Source organism: Mastigoproctus giganteus, chromosome 7 (assembly GCF_048544385.1).
Source record: "Mastigoproctus giganteus isolate SK-2022 chromosome 7, ASM4854438v1, whole genome shotgun sequence".
NCBI classification, from domain to species: domain Eukaryota; kingdom Metazoa; phylum Arthropoda; class Arachnida; order Uropygi; family Thelyphonidae; genus Mastigoproctus; species Mastigoproctus giganteus.
In genome coordinates this window covers 205,553,243-205,577,206 of record NC_143581.1, presented here as the reverse complement: position 1 = coordinate 205,577,206, position 23,964 = coordinate 205,553,243, and the positions used below count along the sequence as shown (strand labels likewise).

The 23,964-nt window shown below is 36.3% G+C and overlaps 1 protein-coding gene across 2 annotated transcripts in view; it reads right to left on the bottom strand.

Annotated features, from left to right (window-relative positions):
* Window positions 1-23,964, bottom strand: part of LOC150083612 (mitogen-activated protein kinase kinase kinase 7-like) — a 240,238-nt gene that overhangs the window by 176,834 nt on the left and 39,440 nt on the right. For both annotated transcript variants that reach the window (XM_090377382.1, XM_090377383.1), the window contains exon 5: window positions 1,142-1,277. In XM_090377382.1, the coding sequence (XP_090233508.1) occupies window positions 1,142-1,277 (136 nt within the window). The remainder of the gene's footprint in view (window positions 1-1,141; window positions 1,278-23,964) is intronic.

Here is a 23,964-nt window from a genome sequence, read left to right as displayed (position 1 = left end):
ATGGGGCTTCAAAAACTATTTGGTATTCTAATAAGTAATAGAAATGTTAAAAGAATATTTTCAAAATAAATGTTCACGACCAGACAGTTCATTGAAACTGTCAGGATGTACGACCATTAATTCCATTATGTTATGCAAATTTAATATAAAAATAATATGTAAATATTTTTATATGATCAAAATATGATTAGGGCATTTAGAAATTCAATAAAAATTTACTCAATAATAAAGCCTTTGATGTTGTTTTATCTTAATTATTTTTTTCAGTACTGCTTAATTATTCTTCAAATATATTAATGTAATTATTTTTACATGTTAAAGCCATACCTTCTTTTTTTTATAAAAATTTCTTTTTCAGTTTTAGAGCAAATATTACCAAACATGGAAAAATTCTCACTGCCCTGTGTTTTTTTTTTTTTTTTTTTTCTCTTTTGTTCTGGATTTTAGGCTTTAAAACCAACTGTGTCCAGCTAGCAGCATCTGGTCACCATAACATTGTGCATACTGAGGCACATTGTGGTGAAGGGCCTTCACAACATGAAATTAATTCATGCTTGCAGAAAGTGTCTTCAATGTTATGTGCAAAATGAGGCTATTGAGGCTATACTCCACCTCAGAGTATGGGGACTTTGTTCTAATTCCACTGATCTTTTACATAAATAAGGATAATATCTACAACTTCTATTTAAATAAAGAAGGGTAATATCTACTGCTTCTACTTAAGTCAAAAAAGGGTAATATCTCAATACCACAAATTAGTATCAGCATTACAATGGCTAGATGATACAAGGAAGCAAACTTTTTTTCTGAATCTGCCAAAAAAAAAAAAAAAAAAAATCTATCATTCATATCAAATCCCACTAATGAAAATTGGCTACCCATTTCCTCTGTGAACTTTGCTTTGACTTCTTTGCTTCGACTACTTTGACAGGCAATTGATTCCGATGATCTACATGCTGCCTGAAAGTAAACTTCATTAGTCTAGCCTTCTATTACTCCCCAAAATTTTGTATTTGTAGCCCCTGGTTCTTTGCTCTTTCAACAGTAAAAATATACCTGCCTTGTTCTTTTTCTACTTTAAAAGAAATTTACTTTAAAAGAAATCAAATGAATATAATAAATACATTGTAATTATACTTACTTTGGAGGTTTAAGATCTCTATGAATGAGTGGTCTTGGTTTCATATTATGCAGATATGCAACTCCACTTGCACATTGACAAATCCAGCTGATAGCATGGGCTCCAGTGTAATGCACCTGAGGCATGCAGTGCAGAACTAAAAGATAACACAAAGTCATATAATTAATGAGAGATAACTCCCAACCACAACAAAGCACAAAATTTGAAAGGTCAGCCAAAGACTATCTGGAAAAAGCCTCACCATTCTCAATGCACACGGCAAAATAGTAGACTAAAATTTTACCTACAGTTCTCTTTTCAATACTATTTAATTAGTCCTACATATCAGCCTAGTCAACAAAATATCACCATATGCCACTTGTTTGGAGAGAAATCTAGGTTCAGTGACTGGAGGGATTTCTCGTCATTCAAGTCAATCTCAGGCAGATGATGTTAGGTTCCACTGTAGCAGTGGCATTTGATGCAAAAAAGCAAGTGTATGAGCTTATGCAGCATCAGCCAAAAAAAAAAAAAAAAAAAAAGTCACACCATTCCCTCCAAATGCCTGTCCAGTTCCTCCTTAAATTTATTCAACCTATCAACTTCCACAACGACAGATGGAAGTTTGTTCCAGCAATTAACCACCCGCTGGCTAAAGGCAAATTTTCGCACATCTAATCTACATCTGTCTTTTCTTAATTTGAATTTATGCCCCCTTAGGTTCGTAATCTGAACAAGTGGAAGGATCCCATCAGAATTCAGAGTGCTCAACCCATTCAAGGCCTGTGAGTTATTTAAGGTTTTTCAGTCAGCACCACATGCAAATAGGTCCAAAAACACACATTTCTACAAACAATGTGATGGTTATGAGTCCACATTTAGTGACTGTAATACCTATACATATAATACTATTTAATTGGCTTTACTACCATTTATGAGATTACAAACTGTGCTAACTAACCTGAGCATTGTGACAGCAATAATGTGAAAATTGCAGAGCAATTAGAAAAATACATTACCTAAAGGCAAGTAAGGTCCCTGGGAGAAGATATACTAGTTATTTTGAAGGAAGTGGTTAGGGTAGCATTAAACATTCAAGTTTATCTGACTTTCAACAAACTTTCACAAAGGTGGCTTGGACAGTCCATAAAGGTGACTCTAAGACTTACTTAGGCTAATTAACTACAAGTTAATTAGCCTGCTTTAATGGTAAGAATAATGATAGAGGCAACAATTAAAAATTCAATACAGGGTTGTCAAGAGAACATGGCATGGTTTAAACAAATGGAAAACCTTGTTTAACTAATCTGATAAACAATGAAAACAGTGTTTACTCACAAGTTGGATGCAGGAAATAACTGATGTTTATTTGAACTTGAACAAAGTATGTGATTCAGTTCCATACAATAGATTTCTATACAAAGGGTACTAGGAAAGTTTTGTAATACAGCTTTGTTTATTTAATTTTTTCAAAGTAATTTCCTCTACATTCAATACACCTCTCCATCCTCCGAAACCAATCTTTAAACCAGTTCTGCCAAGTTTCACTAGGGAGTAAAGCACACTCGTTGTCCCAAGCCCGTAGAAGGTCCTCATCACTGGAAAACCGCCTCCCTTTTAGCTTCATTTTCACATGCGGGAACAGTGCAAAGTCGAGGGAGCAAGGTCTGGACTGTAGGGAGGGTGCTCGAGAAGTTTCAGTCCTGTCGTGGTCAAATATTCGGTGCAGGCTTTGGCGCGGTGAGCTGCAGCATTATCGTGATGGAGGTACCAGGTGTCCGTTCTTGACTTTGGCCGCAGGTTCTTCATAGATCCAATGACTTTAGGCAGGCATTGTTCAGTATACCACTTAGCTGTGACTGTCTTCTGTGTGTCCAAAACGACACGTTCCACAATTCCACTCGATTTGAAAAATACAGCTATCATTTTCTTCTTTACAGACCGGGATTTTCTGACAATTACGGGTGTGTCGTCATCATCAAAGACCCAAACTTTGTTTTGAGCCTTGGTCGGCAGATCGTAATAGTACAGCCAAGTCTCGTCACCTGTCACGATGTTGTTCACATACCGAGATTGTCCCTTATCAAACTTTTTTAACATCTCCTGGCACCAAGTCACAAGTCGTGTCATCTGCTCTTCAGTCAGTTGATGCGGCACCCAGAGAGAACAAAGTTTCTTCACGTGCAAATGATCTTGCAGAATCGAACGAATTGCTGGTGCATTTAGGCCCAAAGTATCCTCTATCTGTTGGTAGGTCACTCGACTGTTTTCGTCAAGCATTTTCCTCACAGCAGTAACGTTTTCCTCCGTAACTGACGTTCGTGGCCTTCCCGGCCTCTCAGAATCCTCCAGAGTGAAATTTCCCCTTTGGAATTCTCTATACCACCTGAATATCGTTGTACGATGTGGACAATCATCATCTAGTGCAAGAGTCATTTCTTCTAAGCACTGGTCTATGGTTAAACCACGCACGAAATTATACCGCAAAACTGTCCTTATCTCATTTCGTGACCACGATGCCATCGCAAGCACTTTACACTCTCACTACTAATGAATAACTGAGCCCATCGACTTGGCGCGGCGGCTACTATGCACGTATGAACATGTCTCAACATGCAGCAACAAGCAGCTTCCTGTGATTCATTGTTGCGTCATATTGCAAAACTTTCCTAGTACCCTTTGTATAAGCTGTACATGGGCAAGACCCTTATATGGATTATGGGATGGCTACAGGAGAGAAGGCAAAGGGCTGCAATTAATAGCTTCTCTTCATGATTCAATTCCACACAATACATTTCTATATAAGCTGGATTATGGGCAAGACCCTTATATGGATTACGGAATGGCTACAGGAGAGGAGGCAAAGGGCTGCAATTAATAGCTTCTCTTCAGAATAAGCAAGGGATAAAGGGGGATCTTCAGAGATCAGTGCTGGGACCATCCTGATTTTCTCAAATGACATTGATGAAGAAACTATACAGAGCATGATATATAAAAAAAAAAAAAAGTGCACTGGGTAATGGAAAACAGTAAAGAAAGAAAAGATTTGGGGAATATGATATAGACAGACATGAAATTCTACATGTAATGCAGGCAGGAAGAAGGCATATGTTTTTGCCATGTTCACACCTCTACTGCCAAACATTTTTGCAATTCTGAGCTCTATGTTGTCCAAAATTGTTATTTTCTCCTCATACCACTTCCTTTATTGTTGTGTATTTCCTGAATGAAACTGCACCAACAATTAATTCTGATAAACAGTTCTGAGCACCATTTTTCCCTTTTTAGCTAACTGAATATATAGTTGCATCGATGCAAATTTTGAAGCAATTTTGAAGTTTCAGAACAAAGTTTCTACTCATCACACTTTCAGGTTCACTAGAAACTTCTATTTTGAACAGCACAGATTTCAAAAAAACAGTTAACAAAGCCATTTTAATATATAATATAAACACTTTGTATCTCTCACAAGGCAATTTGAGAATGTACTGTTTCAAAGCTGGCCATCCCTCAAAGAGCACAATTTGTAAAAATTGTACTTTTTTTGAGAGCTGTTTTAATTTAGATCAACCTTAACTAGAAGAGTAACACTGTTGAAGTGGAGGAACCTCCTAATCTCTCCCTTAAATAAAAGACATTACACACACAGAAATACACAATTCTCTGAAAGTGAGAAGGGAAAATTGAAAAAAAAAAAAATAAATAAATAAAATAAATAAAATAAATTGAAGAAAAAAAAAAACATGAGGGCTTTTTTTTATATATATAAGAAAACAGCTAAGCTTAAACATACTGGTAAAATCAGTTTGACAACTGATTCCTTGTCATATTTGCAGCCTGATGTAATCTGCTCTCCACTGACCAAAACATATTGGACCTAAGAAGGTGCATGCATTTCTTCCATGGATATATATATATATATATATATATATATATAAAAGAGAACAGTATAGTCCTTCATGGAAGAAATGCATTTCATGGTTGTTGGATAAATGGTTACATATAATAAGCAAATAGTAATTTCTTCCACACATAGAAAAACGCAAAGCAATTATTGTTCAATGTTATAAAAATGTGATAGTTAGTTATGCTGAGTGATTTTGGAGAATCATAATAAATGAATTTTTCACTGTAGAGAGAGGAAGAGAATTATTATTTGTATTTACTCTTGTAAATAAGACAATTATAATCCATTCCTTCATGATATTTTATGCTGAGTATCCATTCTTGTTATGAAAAGAAAAATACTTTCTCTCAGCATTGCAGTTTGCTTTATAACTAGCTGTGAATGCGCCAACAACAAACTGGTGGAAATGAACATGTAACTGACACAGTGCAACAGAGTATTTTATCTAGTGATGTAATGAATATATTCTACAACATGAAGAGGAGAGGGCTTTATAAGAAAACAGATGTTAAGCTTAAACATCTGGTAAAAATCAGTTTGATAACTGATATTTGCGTAAGAAGGTTAAAGCTAAGTAAATATTGGAAAATGTATGGTTTTTCACTAACTTCCATTAATGGAAGTTAGTGAAAAAACTTTTAATGAGGAAAGCAAGTATTTTCATAAAATTTGGATTGTTTAAGTAGATTTTTCTCAGTACACAATTAAGGCTAAATAAAAGAGATTACCTGTACACAGAAATACAATTTTCTGACGGTAAGAAGGGAAAATTGAAGAGAAAAAAAAACTACATAAGTTTTTTCTTCTAATGTCTGATTACTACAGCAGATTTCTGCAACTGAAAGAAAAATAGGTTATTGCTTCAAAATCACTTGCTGTTAGAAGACTGGAAATAGCATTTATTCTTATGATAGTTGAAGAGTTCTAATTTGACAATCCTGTTGCCTGTAGAATTATGAGAATGAAAGCTTGTCTTCCTTGTGGAAACATAGTGAATGTATCTTTTCATATCAAGTTGGTTATAGAAAATGTCCAGAGTTCATAGGAGAGTTATTATAATCTTATTTTATTTTTTTGTAACCTTGATTGTTCTTTAGTATAGAGAACTGAAAAGAAAAAGAATTTAAAATACACTCTGTGACAATGAAATTTCGGCTTCCTGAAGGAACAGGAATACAAAAAAGATATTTTTGAGTTAAGGAACACATGATAAAAGTTTCAGATGCTAATGTCATGAATGCATTTAATGACACAAATTGATGCTTACAATGGACAGATGAACAAGTCATATTTTATGTAGTACTCTGCATAAAATATTAATTGACATTGGATTTATAACAAGAATTATCCTTATTTTCAGTCTAAATGTATGAAAACATTATAATGAGATGAAAGCTGAAAATTTCAAAAATGCTTTAAACATCAGCTATTACCTAATTGTGCTCTAATGCTCTTGTACCATTCAGTACTTGTTAAAAAAATCTTCAACCAAAAATTGGAGAAAGGTCAAAATTAAAAACTGTTTTGTTAAACACAGTGAAAAATTAAAAAAATAATTATTTTAACTTGTGTATCATTCAAAGCCCCCAAAACATTACATAATTTATGAATTAATGGCAGCTTATGGACACAGTGTTACACCTCTCACCTTAACGCTAATTTAAATTCATTCAAGCTGATATGGGCCAATGAAAAGGCTACAATTCTCAACACAATTCCACTTTCTCAAAGAACTCCTAAAAGCGAACGTGGGAGAATGCATTAGGATGTATTATGGCAGAAAAATGGGAAATATGTGAACAACATCAAGAGCCCTGTCAAAAAAAAAAAAAAAAAAAAAAAAAAAAAAAGAACTAAGTCACAAATGACAATAGATGAATGCTAGATTATCATATGGAACAGTTTGCTAAACTTGGAGATGGGGAGAGCAATGAAATACCTGAAGACACATTATCAGCTGAAGGTAGATAAAATATTGAGTGAACAGAACCCATAACTGAATAGAAGTGTCCCTCACACTTGTTAGTTAAAAAAAAAAACAAAAAACACACACACACTTACTTGATGTTTTATTTCAAGTGGTCAACTGATGTATCTGTGAAAGTGCATAAGCAGCAAAATATTCTGTACAGGTAATTCTCGACTTTACGAGTTAATTCGTTCCTATCGCGCTCTCATAAAGCAAAAACTCATAAAGAGGGAATTTATTTGCCATAGACAATGTTAAAAATAGGGGTTATGTTATCAACAATGAAATTAGTTGGCTAATTAGTTTATGTCTAAACAATGATTGATTTATCCAAAGAAATGAAAATGTAGCCTGTAAAAGCAAGCAAATTATAATAATAGAGAAATTATTTATGACTTACAAATGTTAAAGAATGTTTATTCTTTATCATCATCATCAACTAAATGAACACTCGTTGATCACTCATTATTGGCTCGGCACTCATGGTTTGTTGCACAAGGATCGTCTTCTTCAGAAATGCTTCAAGAGGCATTTATTTCCAAGATAATCTTCTCTTTTCTTTATAAATTTCAATAGCATGCATAAGCATTTTTTAACGGGACGCACAAATTGCAAATAACTTGATTTGTGCAGAGTAACAAGTTTGCGAAGATTAAAAAAAAAAAAAAAGGAATGAAGAGAAAATTCTGAAATTTATTTATGTTTTTTATACGATTGAAGATTTCAGTAAAGAGCAAACACATTTCACCATAATAACGTAAAAACCCACACAATTCCAGCTATCAGTATTTTCGCAAATGCAATAACATTGAGTTTACTACCCATTTATAATTGCTTGCAGTAACAGAAAAGCCCAATAAACCGGAAAGTGCAAGTTGTTTTTTATTGTTTCATGGTTGTGACTTCCAGAAATGTGCTTTAGAAAAATATCACAAAGCCGTTCAAAACTGGTTCTTATAACATATGATAACAATGGAAGTGTAGTGCATTTGATGATTTGAATTGGTAACTAATACAATTTGCACTATAAAAACAACCTCTTAAGAAGTTATATAGCGAAAATTTGAACTTCCGAGGTCATGGAATGAATTACTGAAAAACAATGCGTTACTGGGTTCAGGGCTTAGAGGGGAACAGGTATCCTGTGTGTTATCAGACACTCAGCCTAAAACACTGATGGATCCAATATCTCTCTATTACAGAAGATTTAGGAGAAGTCTGGTTGGCCTGCCTCCCTAAAATCCACTCATGCACACCTTCTTGATGGTAAGCCACTTAGGTGGCAACGAACGTGTAGAGTGGTTCTCTTCAAGACGCCTGGTCAGCGTGAAGAGGAAAAGACCAAACCTTCCAGCATATGACAGCACGACGAAACAAATGGCCCTCAGTCCCCAGCAGCTTTCACTCTCACTCTTACGGCAGCGAGAGGATCAGAGTGGAAGCAGAGGATGCTATGAATCTCTGGGTACGACCAGGCTGCCATGCACGGAAACTGAACCTGGCCTGTTTTAACGTAAGATCACTCATCGGTGAAGACAGGATATTAGAGCTGGAAAAGGAATTAGAAAATGTTAATTGGAATATCATTGGTTTGGCTGAAACAAGAAGAAGAAATGAATTACTTATAAGTTTATAAAGTGGAAATCTGCTGTACGCCAATGGAAACAGTGAAAGGAGTGAAGGTGGAGTTGGGTTTCTGGTCCACAAAGATTTTAAAAACAACATTTTGGAATTCAAAAGTACATCACCAAGGGTGTCAAGACTAATACTCAAGATTTCTAAGAGGTACAAGCTACAGATTATAATGATTTATGCACCAACATGGAGTCATGATGATGAAGAGGTTGAAGAAATGTACACCAAAATTGAGAGTCTTCTAGATGAGCAGAAAACCCACTACACTATTATTATGGGAGATTTCAATGCTAAGGTTGGAAAAAGACAAAACAGCGCAGAAAGGGGAACTATAGGAAATTTTGGAATTGGTGAAAGAAATGAGAGGTGAAAGACTTGTGGAATTTGCAGAATCTCAAGGACTGTGAGTAATGGACACTTTTTTTCAAGAAAAGGGTGAACAGAAAGTGGACATGGAAAAGTCCGAATGGATTAACTACTAATGAAATCGACTTCATCCTCACTAACAGAAGATATATTGTGAATGATGTTACTGTCCTGAATAAGGTAAATGTTGGAAGTGATCACAGAATGGTAAGATGTACACTTGATATAGATGTAGGAAAGGAAAGGAAAAAACTGACTCGAGTAAATAATACAAAGGTCTTTGAGATAACAGAAGAGGAGAAAAAGCAGTATGTACTGTAACTTAAGAACAAGTTTGAGCTTCTGCAGACTGCTCAGGACCAAGATATCGACGAGGAATATTACAACTTTTTGAAAGTGATAAAGCCCAAGAAACCTATGGGGAAAAAGAAATCCAAAGAAGAAAAAATTAGACAAGAAACACTTGTCATGATGAACCAAAGATGACAAATGAAAAGCAAGAAAAACACTGACAGGGAGAAAATTGAGTATACTGAGTTATGCAAAACCATTAGAAAGAGACTCAGAGAGGACATAAGAAGATTTAACACAAGAAAAATAGAACAAGCATTAAGGGAAAACAAAGGATTTAAATCAGCAGCCATGAGCAATAATACAGAAAGACAAATGATACTGAAACTGAAGAATAGCGATGGTGTACTTATAAACAGCAGAGAAGGCATAATTCAAATAGCAGAAGACTACTATAGAGAATTATACAAGGAGCTGGGGAATGATGCCAGCAGTGGGGAAGATGGATTGCAAAGTAGCAACACATACGACATACCCGATATTCTTCCTGATGAGGTAGAACATGCATTGAAGAAAATGAAGAATCAGAAAGTCCCGGGGGAAGATGAAATTACTGTAGAGTTGTTAAAATTGGGAGGAAGAGACATAACACAAAAACTGGCAAGACTCTTCACAAAGTGCATTAGAAAAGGTGTAACGCCTAAGCAGTGGAATAATGCAATCATAGTTTTGCTGCATAAGCAAGGAGATAAATCAGAAATTGGAAATTATAGACCAATTAGCTTGTTATCCCACATCTACAAGTTGTTCACAAGGGTCATTACTAACAGATTAGAAAGAATACTTGATGAGAATCAACCGAAAGAGCAAGCTGACTTTAGGACAGGATTCTCAACTATGGATCACCTTCACGTAATATCACAGCTAATGGAGAAAGCAAAAGAATATAAAACACCATTATGCCTGGCATTTGTGGATTATGAAAAGGCATTTGACTCCATACAGCATAAGGCAATGTTTCAGGCACTGGAAAGACAAGGCATTGATACCCCATATATTATGATTTTGAAGAAAATATATGAGTGTGCTACCTCCTTTATTAGACTAGACAAAGACAGTAGGAAATTTAAAATTGGGAAAGGAGTTCGACAAGGAGACACAATATCTCTGAAGCTGTTTACTGCCGCCCTTGAGGAAGCTTTCAGAAGATTAGACTGGTGGCAGAAAGGAGTCAATGTGAACGGAGAGTACCTTAACCATTTACGATTTGCAGATGACATTGTGGTCATAAGCCACGATCCCAAAGAATTAGAGGAAAATCTTAATCAGTTATGCACAACTAGTAAGGATTTTGGGCTAAAGATGAATATGGCTAAAACAAAAGTAATGATGAACAAGTATGCCACAGAAAGAGAAATAATGATTGAAGGAGCAGTAATTGAAAAGGTGGAGTCATATACTTATCTGGGACAAGTTATTAGCTGTAATAATGATAAATGGCTGGAAGTCAAGAGAAGAATAAATTTTGGATGGATAGCATTCAGGAAATATAATCACATACTGAAGAGCAATATCCCAAGTTTGTCTGAAATGTAAAATAATGAACCAATGTATACTCCACACCATGACTTATGGAAGTGAAACTTGGGCACTCACCAAAAGAATGGAAGAGAAGCTGAGACCTACACAGCGAAGAATGGAACGAATCATATTGGGAATCAGACTGTTAGATAAGAAGAGAAACACATGGATTAGGCAGCAAACTCAAGTAAAGGACACTCTTATCAAAACTATAGAACTAAAATGGTCTTGGGCAGGACACATAGCTCGAAGGCATGATGACAGACGGACTAAGAAAATAACAGAATGGTATCCAAGAGGAGCTAGAAGAAAACCTGGAAGACAAAGGCGGAGATGGATAGATGAAATTCACGAGTTTGTGGGTAGTAAATGGATGGCCAGTGCTCAAAACAGAAGGAACTGGAAAGTTGTTGGAGGCCTTCATCCTGCAGCGGATTGAAAATTGCTGATGATGATGATGACTGGGTTCACATTAAGATATTTTTGCGATACAATGGTAACGGATTAATATCTAAAGCAGAGTACACTGTATTGTATAGCTACGGTCATAGTTTGAAATGCAGTATTTATGAATGTTTGACATTTATTTTTTTCAATTAATGTTCATATTTTTGATTTTGTCGATACTTGAAAAAAAAAAAAAAAAAAAAAAAAAAAACACGTAAACCCAGGAACTCGTAAAGCGAGAACTGCCTGTACTCGTATCTGTCCACGAGTCTGGTTGGAGACAATAATGGTGATAATATCTGAAACAGCAAGCCAATAGCATATTTCCAATGATAAGTCAGATATCTGAACCAGCAATCTTAACCCTTTGGGCTAAGATTGCTGATTAATGTTCGCTGGTTCAAATTTATATGTTTATATGTAACCTGGTTTGTGGAAAGAATTTAGTAAAACAAGATTGCTCCACAAATTCGTCCCTAGAATCTGCCATTCCTTTAGACATAAAGACCATTTTTTCCAAATAGCCAATTAAAATGGCAGGACCCAGAAATGAATCAGATTGTTCCTGGTTAATTGCGACGAATAGTTAATACCTTCCTGCATAAAATAAAAGCTATTCTACTCAACAATATAATCCAATTAACTGTCATAAAAATAAAATACTGGCAATACACAGAAGAGGTGATTCCAACTGTGCTTCTGGCAACCATCTTGGCATGGTAGAATAGATACTTGAAAACTGTTGTCAGGTGAAATTACATCACTCATTCATAAGAAGTATTAGTATTAGCCACATGGTGCAAGAAAGCCAAAGGCTTTTGCTCTGCCAGCCAAATAATTAATTAATTAATTAATTAAAAAAGAATAATAATAATAATAAAATAACTACCTGTTTGACTCTCTCTCTCTCCTCACATAGGTGAGGAGAGAGAGTCAAATATGCAGTTTAAATTCAAAGGTCTCCTATCCAGCTGACCTTTGAATTTGTCTAAGCTGTTAGTCTTATCCATTCATGGAGGAAACTTATTTCAGTAATTAATAACTCTCTGGCTAAAATAAAACTTCCTTTAATCTAACCTCTTTCCTCATAAATTTGAATTTATGGTCCTCTAGTTCTGGAATCATTTATAATAGTGAAAATTTCACCCTTATTCATATTACTTTTTTCTCTCAGAGCCTTATACACATCACTCAGGTCTCCTCTAAAGTGTATTGTTACCTAGCTCTGTAGGTCCACATATTTGAAATTTCTTATATGGATATCCTTTTGCTGATCTCACCATGTGTTGCAGTCTATGGACTCTTTCAAGGATAAAGGTCATGACACAGTAAGGATGAAATGTAGCTCTAAGAAGTCATCACAATCTACAAATCATATCATAATTTTCCCTTGCCCATTCTTTAATATACTCCTAGATTTCTGTTCCCCATATGTAAGACCTTGCATTCAGAAGCTTTAACCTTATATAACCTGACAATATCTGTAAAAAACCAAAATCACTTTCATGCAGCATAGCCTAGTTCTAATTATTAACCACCCTCCCAATCTTTAAAACATCAACAAACAGCTTCCCTTTCAACCCCCACATCAATATAATTAAGGAAGGTGACAAAGAAGAGTTGCCCAAGCATCGATCTTTGAGACTCCGCTTGGGTTGCTAGTCCACTCTGAAGAGTGCCCACTTACAATCACCCTTTTCCAGCCCTCATTTCATCTAGGTATCTTACCTGTAATGCCAATTTTCTCATTTATACAACAGCCTCTTGAGAAATATCATATCAAAGGCTTTATTAAAGTCTAAGTTGATTTTTGCATCAAATTTTTATGACCTTACCATGGTAGTTAAACAGATTGGTCATGCAAGACCTTCTTTCAGGAACCCATGCTATCACCCTTTAAAATTCCATTCTTACAAAGGTGATCCTCTGTTGTGTCCTTAACCTCCATGATTTTGCGTGCCATCGAAGTCAAACTCACCAGTGTATAATTCTTTATCACAATTTTAGGTTCTCCCTTATTGATTGGGAAAACACTTCTCCAAGCTGGGTGGGGGGGGGGATCAATCCCAGGGTCTAATAATGACTACATTACTAACAATGTGATATACTAATATACTGCTTTTTTTTTTTTAGTTTATGTATACCATCCACCCTGAGGTCCCATAACCTCCCTCCTTTTCAGTAATGTTTCCAACAAATTTTCTAAGAGATTGCTATATTACTGGCAACCCAGAAATGAATCTGCATGTCATTTTACAACAAACTGATTCCTCTTTATTGTTTCTTCTTGGCTCAAATGATCTTCCTTCCTACCTTGCCATTTAAATCTCTAACAAATACTAATCCTTCTTTGTGATTAGTTTCTCATGTTCTTTCTAAGACATCAAAGAACTTTTCTATTTCATCTATTTGAAGCCTTCAATTGGTCCATAAGCACATACCATTACATAACACAACTTTCCATCTTAAATTCTGGCCATATAACTCTACTGGATAATGCTTCCTGGTCAATTAAACCTTCTTATAAACAAGTTCAAGAGTGCTACTGACACACCTTTCTTGCACTGCATCTCACTTCCAGAATAAATTAATTTCTAATTATTTTTTAGATGTATTCAGCTCACCTGTATTCACCCTTTTGGCTTCTGTACTACCTGTTATTCTGATATCCTAATGACCTAATTCTGTTTATGTTTTAATTTCTTTGTGTTTTAAGCTTTTAACACTGATATTACCTCTCTCTTGATGGTTGTTCCAATAGCATATTTATTACTGCATGTCATATTGTTCTGACCAACGCAGCAGGGACCTTGCTGATGCAGGACACATCTCAGTTGGAATTTTGATCATTCTCTACTATGATGATAAGTTTTCAGCCTGTAAGTTACCTAACCTGGTCAGCTTAAGCCCATTTTGGAAAAAAATCCTGATTCATTCAGTAGCACCTAGCTGGCTGCCTACTTGCAGGTTATACTACAAGAAGATATATACTTATATACTACATAAGCCCAGTTTAAGAGAAGTGGGAGTTGCTTCCTGGTCTGATATGTCACTACTTTCAGTAATTTCTTTAATTATAAAAAATACATGCTTCAAATTTATTTTATATACTTTATGGTTCTAAATAAATTTGAAATATGTATTTTTTATTATTTTTGTGCACTCATAGTAATATTTATTTCTATAACTGCATTTTAACAAAATTAACCTATATGGATATACAGTTGAACTTGGTTATAACGAGCATCAGGGGGGCCGAAAAAATTTCCTCATTATAACCGTTACTCACTATATCAGTGAGTAACTGATATAGTGAGTAACGTGAGGAACCCCTGGGGCCGTTAGACAATGAACTCTTTATATCAGTGATGAGTTAACTCTACCTCCTATTTTTTTAAATTCTCAAAAACTTAAACTGTTCGTGTTATGTTGTTATTTGGTTTGTAGGAGCATTAGCAACTAAGGCCATAATGCTCTGGGGATATGTGGTGGTCATTCCCTGACCTTTCCGCATCCTCCGTATTTGGTGGTCATGGGCTCGAACCCTGGTCTAATCAAGAAGCGTGTGCTACACACTGCTGCTCCTGCTCAACTGGCTATGGAGGCACCTTGTATAAACTACAATACACTTAATAGTAAGCACAATTTATTTCTCCGTAATTAAAAACAATACTATTTAATAATAAACACGATTTCAATTATTCTTTATTTATAAATCTCAAAATTGATGTTTGTTTTAAAGATTTCACTGTGATATTTCTTAAGTTACCCCTTAAAACACTCAACATGTTAAAAGTCTCATTACTTGCCTCAGTTCCTTCAAAAAAATTGTCTGATGTGTCTATTGCACCTTGAGCTTGTGAGATTGTCGGCACTGATTTTAATTCACTTGTCATCATCACAATTATTGTCTTTATCATCATTGCTATCGCCATTGTTGAGCACAGCATCTACAATGTCATTCTCTGTAAGAAGACCACTAGTTAACAAGTTGTCATCGACTCGTACAAATTCATCAATGTTATCTGTATTAAAACTTACAACATTAAGTAGCAACTGTTCGGATAATGGTAAGTTATTTTCTTCGTTTCCATTATCTTCATTTACGATTGAAATTTCATTTGAATTTAATTTTGATTTCTTGAAGCAATTCGATATGGTTGTCAAAGTAACGTTGTTCCGCACATCAGTCAATAAAAAATTTATAGAACCCAATATCGATATAGACTCGGTAAGTTTCTGTTCTCTTTGACTGATCAGGTGTAGAACTAGAAATATTTTATAAAATCCTTTCAAACTCTTGATTACACCTATGTCCATTGGTTGTAAAACTGATGTCGCATTGGGAGGCAGAAACACTAGCTTAATGTTGGACAAAATTTGAATCTGGGGATGTGCAGGACAGTTATCAACTAACAATAAAACATTTTTCTTCTTTTTGAATAGCCCCTTATTCCAATCATTTATGTATTGCCGAAAAATATCAGAAGTCATCCAAGTTTTCTTGTTCACAGTGTAATCCACAGGAAGTTTCCTTAAGTTTTTGAAACACAGAGGTTTTAATGATTTTCCCGATAACAAAGTTTTTTATCAGTTCCTGTTATATTTGTGCATACGAGCACCATCAAGCGAGCCTTTGATTTTTTTCTACCAATACATTTTCCCCCTTTGAATTTAAATGTATTAAGGTATGTTCGTGTCGGACGGCACCTGGGATTTCTCCCATCTCCGCGTGTGTTTCGCTATATCGAGGACAGTACACTGTCAAGCCAAAGACTTGAAAGTGCGTGGGCCGTGTCTGTGCAGTGTGATATGTTGTGCCCATTGTTTAACCGGCTTATTGGCTGCCAGGCCCCTAGTGGGGCCCAACGTTGCCCATACCCTGCCACGTGGAGGCTAGCCGGGTGTATCCAGTATCACAACAAATTGCTCTGGCAGGTCCTGCCACCTAGTTTCCTGGGATTTCAGTGGCTAGGACCTATTTAAAAAAAAAAAAAAAAAATTGCGTTTGACATTAATGCTTAATGGGATTGCTGTTAGGAAATCACTGGTTGGGGTTGAACGTTAAAGAGATGTGTTAAAGGCCAAATAGGTTGGGCAAAATTTTGATGTTATTAAATTTAGTCATGTGAGGCTATACGCTAGCTAATAGTGTTAGTTGTCTTAGAGATTTACAGGAAACTGGTAGAATTTAGACGTTGATTAGAATTTGGGGGCATTGTTAAGGGTGTACTTGGTTGATTTAGTGAGAGAGGGAGGGAAGAGGGAGACTGAAGACTGGGGGGAAAACAGATAGAAGAATAGGGACGATAGAGTAGGCATCCCCAAAGAGGTCAGTGGAGACAAAGCCCCACCAGGCGAAGTATGGGGGGGGTAGGCAGGGAGGAGAGGAGACAGAGATCCGTCTCCTCCCTCCCCTGCATGGGGATGGGGTTTTAAAGGGAACCAGGTTAGAGTACCTAGTTCAGACCGCCGTTGGCAGCAAAGCCGAAGAATGTCTTCATCGGTGTCATGTCCAAGGAGTGTCGAATCTGGTATAAGGGTTAATCTGCCCATCCCACTCCGGGGGTGGGATATGTTAGCTGGCAGTGGAGAACCCACCAGGCAAGGGGGTGGGAGAGACACACATTTACTTCATTCATAATCTGCATTCTCACTCTACTTGCATTCTTTTTTTTTATTTTTTTTTTATTTATTTTATTTATTTTTTTTTTATTTTTAATTTACTAATATTATTTTTTTTAAATACTTTTTTTCTTATATATATATATATATATATATATATATATTTTTTTTTTTTTTTTTTTTTTTTTCACTCATTCATCTTTTTCTCACACACTAGGAGGGGATGCAATGATGTGTAGTGTAAATTTAAATGCTAATTAAAACTAAGGTTAGTGTGTACTTAACTGTAGTATTTATGGTTTGTGTTCTTTTTCTCATATGCTTACACTTTTATTCATTCTTCTAGCTCTCATCTCATTTATTTGACTCTTACTTTCTGCACTGCACTCTCTGGGCACCTCAACTTACTGTTATTCTTCAGTTGTGGTGCAGGCCTAGCCACAAGTTTTTTTTTTTTTTTTTTTTTTTGTAGGCCAGGGGAGAATGCAGTGATAGTGTTTATGTGGTTAGTAAATGTTTGTTAGTACAGTATATATAAAGTGATGTAAGTTATTTTTAACTTTGTATTCTTTCGGCCAATTACATTTGCTCTTCCACTCATTCCCATTTACTCTCTCTTTCCCTCATGCTAGGTCACTCTTTCTTTCACCAAAACTTTCACCAAATTCCCTTTTACCATAATTCCTAGTTCACTCAGTTCCCAGCCTATTCATTGTCTTTCATTCTCATTCATTCATACTACATTACATCCCTTTGCTACTAGCCTACTGATATTTTTCAGCTAATCTGCTCCCTGTACATCTCCCTCCCCTACGTGGTTACTTATTTGGCATGGGGCCCCAGGTTTCTACACATGGCAGGGTAATCCTGGGGAGGTTTGTCATGTCAGGTTTCTGTCACGGTGCAGAATACTGCTATCCTGACAGTTTTTAAGTCATCGTCTGGGCGGGGTGGGAAACTTGGGCAATTTTACTATTGATTATTGTTTAATTGCTGGGGGGCTGAATTGCCATTCTTTGCATTGCTCTGCGCATTTTGAATACTTTCTGTGTGAAAGATGTAAAAGCTTTATAATTTTGCTCTTCTATGATGAACAGATGTTCTTCTCCCCTAGGAAGGGAACCAATCTGTGCTATTAGCTCTGTTCTGGGGATGTCATATATTATACATTCATATAGAATGTGTGCCCAGTTTTCACTTTCGCCACAGGTGCAGTTTGGGTCATCAGTCAGGCCTAAGGAGGCTAGTTTCGCCTTTAGGGAGCCGTGACCTGTCAATATAAATATAGTAAAAAGTCCAGGGGCATACCACTTAGGTGGCTTTGGGCTAACCATTGTCATCCGTGGCAGAAACCGTTTGGTTTCTGCCACGGGTGACAATGGTTAGCCCAAAGTGGGAGCAGGAAACCAGTGGGAGCAAACAAAGTGGGAGCAGGAAACCAGACCTCTGGTTTCCTGCTCCCACTTTGTTTGCCATAGCTCGTGGAGCTTTGTGCTATTCTTTTTCTTTCATCATTGAAGGTGTTAGCTGTGTCAAGGGCTATCCCCAGAAATTCTGTGGGTATGCCCTTTTTAAATCTATAATATAAGCCTCTTTTGGCTACTTCCAGGTAAAGTGGGAGAGTTCCGGCCAGCAACTGTAGTGCAGGTGTGCTTACTGTGCGACATGCTCTGGTAATAGTGAGTAGTATTGTCCTTTGTATCGATTCTAATTTATTCCTATTTCTTACTATGGCCGAGCGGATGAACCACGCACCGGCTCCATAGGTGATAACAGGTAGGAACATTGCACGGTATATTTAAATGTATTGTCAGGTGTCACATTATAAAACAGTTCTGTTTCATCAGCATTATAGATGTCTTCTTCATTGAAATCTTTTCTGATTTCTGCCCAAACACAGTCAATCCATTCATTTATCATTATTGGATCTGCAGATTGAGATTCTCCACTAATTTTTGATGTTATGTCGGTGTTATGTCGGTTTTTAAATTGATCCAGGAAACCTTTGTTACATACAAAATCCTCGCATCCAGATTATTTAGCAAATTTTTCCGCTTAACCCTTCAGACCATCCATTGAAAATCCAGCACTTCTTTGTGTAGTGAACCACTGAAGTAATGCTTCATCGTCTGTAAACTCACACTTTCAAATTTTTTTTTTTTTTTTTTTCGGTTATGTTCTTTTCCAGTGCGATAGGTAAACATCTTTATTCTTCCACAATGTTGATACACATGAAGAGGGCAAAGAAAATTTTTACACACTTCAACATTTTTTGAACCACGTTTTAACTCACAAATAATTTCCACTTTTTTGCGAATCAAGAGCGACTTTCTTTTGTTAGTAGCCATGTTTCCGAAGGAAGGGTTTGTTTCTAACTGATTTTACTTTAAGAATGATAAAGTGATCTGCATACAAAGTTCTAAGATGTCCCGCAATGCATACAACATTCTTAGTAGTCCCAAAATTCATACGTTTTTAGAAATCCCATTTCCAAAATTCTCAGAAGTCCCGAAATAAATTCATGGTTCAGTGTATAGAAGAAAATCTGTAAATATTGTAATGCAACAAGCGGAACACCAATTCACTATTGTATAGCCCCCATCCCCAGAAGAACAAGTTCACAAACCAGCTGCTAAACCGATACAGGTGGTCATAAAGTTAAGTCGCCCTTTTCATTTTCGTCTATTCCAAGAATTGAGTTTTTTCAATTACCGAAGCAATTAAGAATGTTTGCATAGTTACCAAAATTTGTATGGTACATCCAGGTAGTACGTTTGTTATAACAGTGAGCAATTGTATGAGAATACACAAAAATTAAAATCATTATGGCCTTTTGCTAGTTACAGCCATGATCTTGTTATTTCCGTGCTTGTTATAACCAAATTTTATTGCATATAATTTTTTTATTTTAATATTAATATTAAAATTTTAATTTTAATATTAATTGCATGTAATTTTTATATTAATTATACGATAGATTTCTTATATAATGTAAATTTTATGTACCCTTTTTAAGGGGCAGTTAATTAAAAAAATATTTTTTTTTTACTTATTCTGTAAATGGGATTACTCTAGAATACCTAGATTTATTTAATGATCTGAAGATTTACTGCAATTTTGAATTACATTCTGCTTCTCTTATTAACGTTATTATACCTAAGGTATTCACAACATGATTGGTATGATTAAGCATTCTGGATTGCCACTAGTAACTCAATAAAAAACACAATTAGGGCCTTAATTATTTGAGCTTCTACTAACCAAGACCTTAATTAAGCTGGCAGACTAAAGCTAGAAAAAGGAAGGGGCACTATTGTTCAAAAGATGCTGCATAAGCTTGCTTTCTTGCATCGTATGCCTCTACTAATGCTAATGCTAAAAACATCATGACCATCTCTTTAGGCTTTCATCTTATGATCTACAATCCCCTCTACTGGGTCTGCTTAGTCATTGTTTAATGATCAGCCCTGCTAATGCTGAATAGCAGCTCTATGCAGATGATCTTAAACTTTACAGTCATCAGTCCTCTGATTGACAGCAACGAACTCAAATGCTGTTTTGATTCCCTCTCACCCAACAAAAATGTGTTTCTTAAATCTGTTAAAATGTAAATCATGTCACTTCTACTTGAACCATGCAGTCTGACCCATATCTTCATTATTACATTGGAAATTCTCTTATTGTGAGTATCAACACATTCAAGGACTTAGGTGATCTGATGTTCATCCCTCTTGTCACACTGATCCTAAAATATCTCCAACTTCCAAAATTAAGCATCCTCACTCAAATTTTAAGATCCCACAGGAGCTAGTTATTGTTGGCGATGCCAATTGTCAGGGAAACGGAAATATATTCTGCAAAAAGGATAGGTGGAATAGGACCAGGGTATGTCTGCCAGGGGAAAAGGTTGTAGAGCAGATATCATCTTTTAAGGGCAAAAAAGGTGATATCATTGTACACGTTGGCACTAATGACATTAAGTGTAGGAGATCTGCAGATTTAGTAAGCAAGTACAGGTCAATGCTGGAAAAAAGTTGCGAGTTAGGGTTAAATTTGAAAGTGTTTGCAATCTTGCCCAGACACGATAAGAGAGAGATATGATGAGAGCTTTGCCAATCGATTCAGCCCTGGAGAGATTGTGCAGGGCCCACAAGGTAGAATTTTTCTCAGCATGGCCTGTGCTTGTTAACAGCAGAGATTGCTTCTACAGGGGTGGGATACACTTAAATAGAAAGGGTGCAAGAATATTTGCTGATGCTATCGAGGTAGTGTTAGGTGGTCGGAAAACTGCTAGCTTGGGGTGATTCACAGACTAAAAGATTAACAGTAGCTGCAGGCAGAGGCGAAAGTGATTCTAGCACTGCTTCTATTGTAATGAGCCGCAGCCTAGAAAGAAAGTTGTTGGGAATTTCAAGAGCTGTTGGGAGTCATCATGGAACAAAGAAATATGGGGGGGGGGGGTGTTAGGGTAACTAAGAGTAAGAACAGGTGCATGTATACCAATGCTAGAAGTATAGTAAATAAATTTGATGTATTTGAAGTGCTGATCAAGACATCAAAAGCGGATATTGTTGGGATATCAGTGACATGGCGTCACACATATATAAGCGGTGAAAAATTGAAATTTGGGAAGTACAGTGTATACAGAAAGGATAGACGGGGTAGGAAGGTAGAAGAAGTTATGCTATGAGTTAAGAAACAAAATCTAAGGAAGTGCATCCAGTTGACATGGGTGGACAGTGCAATGTTGAGTCAGTTTGGGGTGACATAAGCACTGGGAAAGCAAAAATGAGGGGAGGAGATTGTTATAGGCCTAATGACTCTGATGAGTACAATGAACAATTATACAGAGAAATAGTGGGCCAGTTAATCAGAGTGTCTTATAATGAGGGACTTTAACTTTAAATCAAATGCAGGTAGCCCTCATTTTGCACTGGTCCGATTTGCGCCAATTCGCAATAGTGCCGATCACTAGCCACAAAGCCATTTTTATTTTTATTTATTTATTTTTGCAATTTTTTTTTTTTATAAAACTTCTTTTATAAATTGAAAGTTTAAAATCGTCAGACAAAATTTATCGGCATCATACTGTGCTATGTATCGTGCACTGTTCACGTGATTTGGGACAATCTGAGACAATCAGCAATTAGAGCTTTCGTATCAGAGATGAGAAAGATTCCCCGCCCTCAAAGTAACCACTCATGGATGCAGGTAGCAAAAGGTCATGCAGTGAAGCATTCAGTTGGTTGTTGTTTGCGCTATTTACACATGTTTTAAATTTATTATGCTAACATTTTTTTATTAATAGTCCTATTAATAAATCGTGTTATAAAATTTTTAATTTAATAGAATAAAGACATGACATGTATGGTAAAAGTAGTTAACTGAATCCTAATTCAATATTCGGAGGATAGAATCTGATGAAAGCCGCTTTAACGTGTGTAGGGCTATGAATATGCTTCCATCGACTGTTACTAAAACTATGAAGAGTGCTAATAAAATAAAACAATAGATGCAAAGTGGTAGGTAAAATTTTTGATGCCCAGAATCTAACCCTGTGATTTCCGAATGACTCCATTATATAAAGGGTTCAATTTGCTCCGATTCCATTTGCACCTGTCCCCCCATGAACCTAACCCCAACGTAAATTGAGTGCTACCTGTATAGACTGGAACTTGTGGGTTGGTCATTTGCAGACTAGCAAGGCTTTTGTGGATTTATTGGATGATTGTTTCCTACAGCAGCATGCTAGAGAGAGAGGAAAACAAGAGGGAGTAACACTCTTGATCTGATTATCAGCAGTGATTATTCATGCATTAAGAATTTACAGATAAAGGAACCACTAGGTAGCAGTGATCACAGTACACTTATGTGGGATTTACTTAAAAATGTAACTACCATTAGGGGTAATGGGAAGGGTGTTTGCTTTCGTAAATAAGAATACAGTGGTCTCAGAGATTTTTTTAGGTTCTATACAGGGGACCAACTGATGATGTTACCAACAGCAAATTCTAAATGGGAGAATTCAAGGAAGTAACCTTGGAAGCTACTAGGTTTTTTGTTCCAACTAAAATATACTGCTCTAAGTTCAGGCCCAAATGGATGTCAGATGAACTAATGAGTCCTGTGGTAGAGAAGAAAAATGCATGGGATGTACATAAATTGTCAGGCGACACAGAAGCCTATGTTAGACACAAATTAGTCTGTAATAAACTCACAAAGGAGGTTAGGCAAGCAAAGACAGATTATGAAAAATCTTTGGCAAAGGATGCAAAGAAAAATTGCAAAGACTTCTTTACTTATATAAACTCTAAAAGGAAGGGGATGAATCAGATTGCACCACTCGATATCAATGGTTTAACTGTAGATGATCATTCTCAGATAGCTGCCGAACTAAATAAGTATTATGCATCAACATTCACACATGAGGAGTTATTCAAGGAGGAGGAGAGGGCCAGATTTTTATCAAACTCTAACAGGGAGTTAAATGATTTTGTAATAATTGAGAGCAAAGTGGAGGAGAAATTGTTGAAGTTAAACATAAGAATGGCACCTGGGGTATTAGCATTAGCAAGGGCACATGATGCAAGAAAGCAAGCTTATGTAGCATCAGCCAAAAAAAAAAACACCTCTTATTTCACCCATCCCCTCGTTTCAAATGTGTGTCAAGTTCTGCCTAGAATCTATTTAAGCTATAAACTTCTACGACAGACGGAAGTTTGTTCCAGCAATCAACCACCCGCTGGCTAAAGGCAAATTTCCGCACATCCATCCTACAACCGTCTTTCCTCAATTTGAATTTATGCCCTCTTAGGTGATTATTCTGAGCAAGAGGAAGAATCCCATCTGCACTGAGCATACTCAAACCATTCAAGGCTTTATACACCTCAATCAGATCACCTCGCAGTTGCCTAGTCTCCAGACACTGTAATTTGCAAAACTTAAGCCTTTCTTCGTAAGAGCAAACCTTTGTTCTGTTCACTAATCTTGTTGCCCTTCTCTGTACTCGTTCGAACAGCTCTA